Raw genomic sequence first — 9,048 nt, 5'->3', positions numbered from 1 at the left:
TTGGAGGAGTTTGGCTGGGCCGACCGAATGAAATATTAAGCCCCATGTTTGTATTTTAGCATGTAGAAATGATGCCATTCAATCTAATTTTTTCTCTCACAAAACGTTAAACACAGTCGGGCATTCCAACAGAATCCTCTTTTCCAAAGGGCAAAACATAGCAGAGAAACGGACATGACCCTTTCCAAAAGGCCTTTACCATAAGATGATTGTTCTACAAAGGCTTTCGATCGAATTACCCAAAATTCGAAAGTTTGACGACGTTCGTCTTGATGGTTTTCATAGTAACCATCTGGACTCAACTTAAGAACCTCTTACAGCGTTTTAACACGAGAATGACTCATGGAAACAAGCATTAGAGACATAGGCTGCAATCATAGCATTCCAAGCGTCAATGTTTTTGTGAACGATCCTGTCGAATACACTTGTCATACATAGCGACGTCTCAACCATAAGATCCATTTCAAGTCCGCTTCTAATAACCTGAAAATAAATCTCTTTGTCACTCTTTTCACAATCTTCTATAGAACAAGCCTGAGAGACTTCTAATAAAACTGAGCCTGTCTGCTCTTGTTCCTACCAAAACCATTTCCCTTAACGAAACCAATAATTCGAACCCTTAGCAAACTTGTAAATACCTGAAAAGCAAACCAAATCTCCTTTTAGCATCTCTTTAAAAGAATTCTCTCCCAATTCAACGCACCCTACTGTCATAGACATAGTTGCAATTATAAACATCTAAATCTAATCCAACCTTAACCAATGTTGCATGAACATTTTTTCTTTCCTTCAAAGACAATAACCCACGCCTTGATCCCAAACGGGTACCTAAATTCATCGGGCTTAGCTCCTTCAAATTCCATGCTATGACAAAAATTAATCGCCTCCTTGAACAACCTATTATGGGTTTTAAATTGTTCGGTTCAGTTAAGGTTTGTGAAGTTTTTGATTGGGTTCTACGGAGTTGAGTTGGTTTTGAGAAATCTTGGCTTGGCTATAGCGTAAGGGTTTAGGTTTGTTCCCGGGGTATCGAAGTGGTTTTGTGAAACAATTATGGGTGCCGGGGAATTGTGGAAGTAATTGAGAGATATTAGTGTTACTGCTGCAGCCATTTGGAGTCAGTAGTTGGAGAAATTGCCATTATAAATCAAATCAAGGGGCGTGCCTTCAAAGCGTAATCAATAAACGCGGCTAGATTGACTAGTATAGGCTGACAACCTCTAGTAAGGCAATTACCAGTCTGACATGTATTCTTTTTCAAGCTTGCAGACAAATGAGATATGCAACTTGAGTTCTTTCAGTAGGAGAAAGCTTGAAGATCACGCTTAATATTTTTCCTTCGTAATAAATGGCTATTTTCCATGTTCACATGCTTTAGCTAACATTTAAATTTCAAAATCATAATCTAAATTTGGAAAGCCCAGTCTTATAATTAAAATTTCCAGGCATCCATTGACCAAGGGAAACTTGGAATTCTTACCAACGAGTATGAACAATATTGTACTATTGCTAGTATTACTCACTAAAATTTTCTACCTCCCTCTTTCCAAAGAATTTGCCATCTATATTGCGTTCCTTCTTACCAGTGAAACCACAGAAACACTTACCAACTGAAAATTTTAATTTCTCTTCATTTTAATTATATCATCTTTTCTCCATGGAAAACATTGTTATTGAAGTGCACCAGCCCGCGGGTCTGGAAACAGGGCAACTCACTGAACCATTGGAAATTGTAGAGATAGAAGAAATTGAATCAGAAGCACATTTTGAAAAAGAGGAGCAAGAGGAAGGACAGAAAATCGAGGAAAATGAAGACCAAGACACAAGGATAATTGACAGTTTAATAGAAGAAGAGTTGAAGCAGGGAAAGGTGAAAAAACTTGTCATAGCTCAATGGCTGTTATGCTTAGTTTTGGTCCTGTCTTTGCCTTTTAGCATTTGGCTTCCAAAATGGAATAAACTATCCTTTAGTTATGTGGTCATTTGGAAGTGGAATGTATTTCTGTTGTTTCTCTTGTCGGGGAAGATCATTTTTCGTTGTATGTTGAGGTTGGTTATCCTTTTCATGGAGTGGAAGTTTTCCAAGTACAAGAGATTGTTGTATTATATTCATGGAACAAGATCTGCAGTCGAAAGCTGTTTATGGGTGGTTTCTATGTTTGCGTTATGGAACTTTATCTTCAGCCAAAAACTGAAGAGAAGTGTACGTTTAGAAACTTTGTTTTACATAAACAAAGTCTCAAGTTTCTTGCTTGTTTCTTCAGTAGTGTGGATAGTGAAAACCATCGTCCTCACATATCTTGCTGTCAGATATAATTCTCATATATTGTCTTTGAGAATCAGAGAAATGGAATTTAGTGAAAGAATGATTCATCAGATAGCGCCCAAAGGCAATTCATTGAAGAAAATCAGAAATGAGAAGGGTGCCAAAAATCTGGCAATAAAAACAGTACAGAACTTGTCAAACAATTCGTCAAGGTACTTCCAAACTCATAATAAAATGCTTGTCTCATAATAATAATTGTGCCATCAAAATAGGACTTCTAGTCTATTACCTTGAAGTGTTTTGTTAGTATATGTGATTTATTTCTGTGTATTATTTGTTTAATAGATACATTTACGTAGAAGATTTGATGGGTTTTATGAATATCAATAATGCTCGCAAGTTGTTGAACCTTTTGGGTTGTGCATCTGAATGCCAGAAAGTTCATAAGTTGGTATTGGAAAACTGGGTGGTAAGTGTATCATTAACAACAATAATTAGTTTATTATACTTTTCGTTTTGATGTATTTTATACGAGAATGTAAATTTTCTTTTTTTTAATTAGCTTGATTTCTTTTATCTTATTATGTTCAATTAAGTAACATAGCTTCTCAAAATGTTTCAGGTTAACATATTTAAAGAAAGGAAGGCAATCGAATTGACACGTTCTAATTCAAAATCAATTGTTAAGAAAATCAACTGGATTTTGATCTTTGTATACTTCATCATCACTCTTATTATTTTCTCATTCATGTTTGAAATAATCACAAGCCAGGATCTAGTATTCTTGTTCTGGATAGTAATTTTAGCTGGTTTTACATTTGGAAATACGTGCAAGATTGCATTTGAAGCTGTGATCCACTTGTTTGTAATGCATCCATTCAATATTGACGATCGATGCGAGATCGATGGGGTTGAGGTAAATTCATAAATATACATTCTTTTTTTTTTTTTATAAAATCTCAATTTAAAGAACTTTATTTATGCAATTCATGCTTGCACTTTGATTAAATTTCAGTTGGTGGTGAATAAAATCAACATTTTCAGCACTATCTTCTTAAGGAATGACAACCAAAATGTTATTTATCCGAATGTTGTTCTGTGGACAAAATCCGTGAGCAATTTTCGACTCAGTCCACCAATGAAAGACAAAATAGAGTTTGATATATTTATTTTGACCCCAGAAGAACAAATTAGTGCCATGAAACAAAAGATACTTAGGTAATTTGCATATTGAGTTAGTTTTTATTGCTTAGAAGCGATTTGATTTCTGATATATAATTTTACTGATATTGTTGTCATTGTTGCTAGTTTCATCCAAAGCAGGGAGGAGCTGTGGTTTCCCACACCACGTATATTCATAACAAGTATTGGGGAGACGAGCAGGCTGCATGCGGAGGTCCGGGCGACACATCGAATAAACATGCAAGATCTGGATGAGAGACTTGAAAGAAAAAATCTTCTGTATAAAGAAGTGGCTAACATCGTAAGGGAGCTTGGGATCCTGGTGCATTGGTAGACAGACAGTGATTTTGCTTTCTGGCATAGTTTCCTTTTATTGTTCTTTCTTAAGATCTTCCTTTTTTAACTGATAAGATATTCTTATATTGTTACACCGTCGTGCACCTCTCCGCAAGTTATGAAAACTTTTCCTTTGTTTTAGCTTATTTGCTTAGTTCTCTCTCTGTTTTTTTTCTTAGAGTGTTTGTCTTGCCATAATCAAAATGAGAAGAGAAAATGAATTTATAATCAGAAAGTGGACTCTATCAGAAGTCTGGATGTGATTTGTGAGGGTAACTGCGTTGACAAGGGTGAATTTTGGCTTTGTTTAAACAAGCCAGTTCCATACTTCAATGAAGCTAGTGACTTATCTCCTCTTTTGCCAGAACAATTATGTGCACCAAATTAAAAACCTGAATTCAAGAACAAGTCTCAGAGTATACACACACAAAAAATTTAGGAATCACAGTGATATCATGCTATTGCATTGAGAAAAATAAATAGCATGCTATTGCAAAAAACTTCCAAAGCAAGAACCATGATATCGATATGACAATATCATACAATCAATATTGAATCAATAATTCACAAAAATTACATCATTTCCATGTCAAAGGTTTTTTAGCTGCATGTTAAAGTTGTACATTTTGCACCAAATTAACAAAATGTAAAGAACGTAGTTGAGTTTCAGATTTCTTCATTCTTCAGGAATGCTTTGAAGTTCAGGACTCCAAGAACGCGGACTCTTCTTAACTGCATTGGACCTCGTAAGATGTTTTCTTCGCAGGAGATTTAAGCGTTCTTCTACAGATGGAGAAGGTGACTGGTTTGAGCTAATCCTACCACCACCGTTGATCATTCCTAGCATTTGCTTCAAATCTTGCTTTCTTACTACAATCTTCATCCTCACAACTCCATCCTCGTTGATGTGAGAGACAACACCCCCGCCATTAGCCTGTGCAATAGCTTCCAATAAATTGCTCCTCAAAGCCTTCTGGTTTCGGCTTCTCACCTGTTTGAATTCCCTCTTTGGTGATGCTTTTCCTTCCATTCTTTTTTCCACTGTCTTTACTCTCTCCCAATCTCTGTTCCGGTCTCAACTGATATGTTAACCTCCAACACCTCCACCCTTTATATAGCATCCTCCCTCGATACTTTCACATCAATGCAAGGTTGGCTAATCAACAATTAAAAATTAGGTTGAGTTGCAATTGAAAGTATAGAAAAAGGAGAAAAAATTCCTAGTAGTTTATCCTGTTGGTAGACTACCAAAATGTCCGTTAAACTAGCTGAGTATCTAATAGAATACATGTGCCATTACAAAAAAAAAAAAAAACGTCAGAATATCAAATAATGCATCTGCGTTGAGCCTTGCCTCATTTGTCAAACAGACTCGTTTTCTTGTAGAATCAAACAAGCCCAGAATTCTTTAATTGTAACACTCTTTGTTAATTTATTCAAGCTTGATATACAACAGACTTCCTCATGCAAAAGAGAACACCTGCTTGTTGAGCTGGATTGAGCAAACTCGTTTACGTGAAGGGAGGGTTCTGATCATAATTGCGAAGAATCATCATCAGCAAAGGTATCTCATGATTAGAAGTTGATGTACAGCATTCTTTGAGAGCCAAGGGAATGTATAAAGAAACCAATGGGGTGGCATTTTAATTTTGGGGAGAATTATATAAGGTGGGTGAGCGCATTTCAAAGCAAATGGGCTACATTGGTCTAAAGGCAAATTGTCAAATGGTTGAGCTGTGAATAGCTGTCTTTGTGATCAATCATTCTTATCTCAGCCAACTCCCAATTCTGATCTCCTACCTGAGTGTTTAATCAAATATATTTTTATACTTATAAGATGCACCAACCCCTATTTATGCTTTAAAAATGTAAATGCCTTCTTAATGGGATGACCACCAGGGAAAAGCATATTGTAACTATTGCCCCCTGAAAAATGATTCTTCCCTTAAAGTCTTCAAATGCAAGAAACTTTAGGTTAAATGATAGATAGCTTTGTTTGGGTATTAATTATTGGTTGTAAGAAGACAAATAACAAAAGCAAAAACGATGGGAACCTTCGTATATGTCACGTATATATTAATTAGACTCTAAGCTGTATATTAAGTGGAGTGGAGCTCATATAGCCATCACGACCATAAATAAATCATTGGAAAATTAATTAATTAGAATAAATCAATAATTCTTAACAGTTCAACTTAGAAGAGCATTAATATGTGCAAATTGAAAAAAAAGGGGTAAGAACGGATTGAATTTAGTTTGATACTTTTTAGTTTTTGTATCCGTTTATTCAATTATTTTGATATCTGAATTAATTAAAAATGCTATCATTAATAATATATATTAGGACCAATCAAACGATTCGGGATAAATGAATTTTAATTATTTTTTATTTTTTCTAATAATTCAATCAATTTGAATTATTTTTTAAAAATTAAATAATTTAATTTTAAAATTTTAAAATCAATCTCAATTTCATTGTTAAATTGTGATTGGTTTTTTTTTTTACTATTTAATTAATAGTTTATCCAACTTTTTTTCTTTATGGGTTTGTGGTGACAAAGAAAAAGGCCCGATAAGTACGAAAGCGGACAACTCAGTTTTCTTTTGAATAAGAAAAAGGTTTGTCTGCTTAGAAAACAAACCTTTAATATATAGCACATAAAGCATTGTGAACCCAGCACATGGATCCGACCTATTTATCTAAGAACAGGCGTGGCCGCGTGGGCGTACGGTATGACTTTGGGTTACGAGCCCAAGAAAAGAAAGAAAAGCACTCAGATGCAATCCAACTTGACTCTAGTGCTAGTACCAATTCCAGCCCAGATATCACACATGGAGTCCAAGCATTGGTTGTAGGACTACTTTATAAACTTTCTTAGCCTTTTTTCTGTGCTTTTTCCTCCTCGCTTTCTGAGAGAATATCCAGATCACGACTGCTGTAACAGAGGGCGATGGCAGGGGACGGGATTTTTAACACGACTATTCGATTTGATCCAACTCGATTAATGTGATTTATGATAATTAAAAGTTAAGATAAAATATCTTTATTTTTTAAATTTTAATCGTAATTATATAAAAATTTATTAATTTTTAAAATACACATTTCGTTTAAAAAATATTTTTCATTGAACATTTAAATCTAATTGTTAATTATCTGTTAATGTTTTTGTCAATTTGACGACGTATCAAAGATAAAAAGATAATTTTATCTTTGATTAATTTTTAAGGTATTATTATATAATTTTATTAATTAAAAAAACCCTCATAAGATGAGGAGCACTGATCGAAGTTTTTTTTTAATTTTTTTAAAAAAATAATAATAATTTTTAAAATTAATAAAAAAAATATTTTAAGTTTTTTGAATCTCTGTTAACGATATTTGTATTTTTAGGTGAAATATCTATTTGAAAAACTAATAAACTTGCTTGCAATTTCTACTAAAATTTAGCAAGATGAAAGTATTTTACTTTTAAAAATTAATATGAGTAGGTTTTAGATAATAAAATTAATATTCAATACAATTTTAGAGAGAGTTTGAGTTTATGAGTTAATTATTTATACTCGAAACTATTTATATATTAGTTGACTCTAACGTGAATATTGGAATAAAAATCATTTAAAATTTGTTTAAGGTAAGAAGAACAATTTAAATTCCTACTACTGTCATGGTTTGCATTTTTTGCAAATTCATCCACTTTTATCAACCAAAGAGTATAAGTTATAATTTTATTATTATTTGACAAAATAATGTATATATAAATAAGTATATGATTTTTGAGTATTGAAATTATAAAATTTGACAAAATAATACATTTGATTTTGTGGTTGATATTTTGTTTCATATTTAATTATTATTTTTTTTTGTTTGAATTTTTAAAAGCATGTTATCAATGTTGAGTTTATTTTACAACACTGATGAGTTCTTTTTTATTGTTTTAATGTACTATAAAATTGAATTTTAAGATTAAGTCGAATTAGGTTCGAGATTTTAATGGAATATTCACTGCATATCAGTAATCGATTTTCATTAAGTTATAAAACAATATTTTCAAACACTTCAATAATAAACAATTTTTTATTAAAATATTTCAAAATAAACAAATACCATACTTGCTCCCACTTATATTTTGAGTTATGCAGGAGTAAGAAAGCATTGTCTGAGTTACTTTGAATCGTGCTCGACCATGTTTAATACTTTAATCTTTCACCTGTTTGTAAAAACTACATAATTATATTTTATATGTTCCATAATTAGAAAGGGACAAGTACAGCTTGGGATTTCATTTCCCTAATAAAAAAGCTGATTATTCTGTAAGCAAACCACAATTATTGCTAATTAAGCATTGAATGAATTATTATAAAAGTGGAGATGTGACTTTGCTCTTCTCAAGAATCTCGAATCCTTGCACGCCAAAAAAAGTTAAAAAATAGTAGTAATTACAGGTCAAAACACCTATCCAACTATGTAAAAAGGCTCACATAATCACTTTCTTTCTATTTCATTTTAATAAAAAATAAAGATTAATATTTGATACATTAACAATATTTAACTTTTATACACTGTCAAGTTACTAAATTTTGTTGTACTCGAACATTTAGTTCATTGGTTGATACATAATCACCTGCTTAAAGAGTAAGGTTTAAATTTTTTTTTTCTAATTAAAATAAATTATTAAATCTTGACACTTCATTATTTAAAAAAAATAAAAAATTGATATTAAAATCCGATACTGTTTTAAAAATTTATTATTTTAAAGAAAATAAAGAATGAATACCTTTTTTACCTCATTAAATAGATGTCAAGATTTGATAGCTTGTGTATAAAAGCTATATAGTGCTAGCGCACCAAATATTAATACAAAATATAATTATCATATTACTCCACCAAGCCATGATATTTTATAAAATATTTTTATATTTTTGTTTAAGCTTATTCAAGTCTCAACAAAATTAAAATAGGTTCTTTTTTGAAGTGGTCCACCTCATTTTTCACTATACTTAGAATTTAATCGATGTCAAATAACCCATTAAATGAAATGTTCCATTAGTAACATATTGTGATCATTAACTGAAACATGAGAAGCCTTCTAGAATAATTAAATCATTCTTGATAATTAATGATTTTATTGGTTTCATTTGGTCCTAAAAGCTAACAATTTTTCGACCTTAGCTCATATATCAATATAATACTACATCTAATTATTCAAATATTGAAATAAAAAAAATCATATCCTTTAATTTATATATATTGTAACAATTCAGAT

The 9,048-nt window shown here is 31.9% G+C and overlaps 1 protein-coding gene across 5 annotated transcripts; it reads left to right on the top strand.

The window, feature by feature from the left end:
• On the top strand, positions 1,473 to 3,930 carry LOC18607491 (mechanosensitive ion channel protein 5). Of its 5 annotated transcripts, none has more exons than XM_007041681.2 (5): positions 1,473 to 2,478; positions 2,612 to 2,735; positions 3,102 to 3,182; positions 3,282 to 3,484; positions 3,575 to 3,930. In XM_007041681.2, the coding sequence occupies exons 1-5, from the start codon at positions 1,658 to 1,660 to the stop codon at positions 3,780 to 3,782; spliced, it is 1,437 nt and encodes a 478-aa protein (XP_007041743.2). In that variant the 5' UTR covers positions 1,473 to 1,657; the 3' UTR covers positions 3,783 to 3,930. The 5 variants fall into 5 exon arrangements, with proteins under 5 accessions (XP_007041743.2, XP_017970801.1, XP_007041741.2 ...); XM_018115312.1 differs by having other exon boundaries at positions 3,039 to 3,182; XM_007041679.2 differs by having other exon boundaries at positions 2,889 to 3,182.

The sequence above is a fragment of the Theobroma cacao genome, chromosome 2 (genome assembly GCF_000208745.1).
Source record: "Theobroma cacao cultivar B97-61/B2 chromosome 2, Criollo_cocoa_genome_V2, whole genome shotgun sequence".
In the NCBI taxonomy this organism is placed as follows: domain Eukaryota; kingdom Viridiplantae; phylum Streptophyta; class Magnoliopsida; order Malvales; family Malvaceae; genus Theobroma; species Theobroma cacao.
Note: the sequence above shows the minus strand (reverse complement) of the source record. Positions and strands in the feature narration are given on the sequence as shown.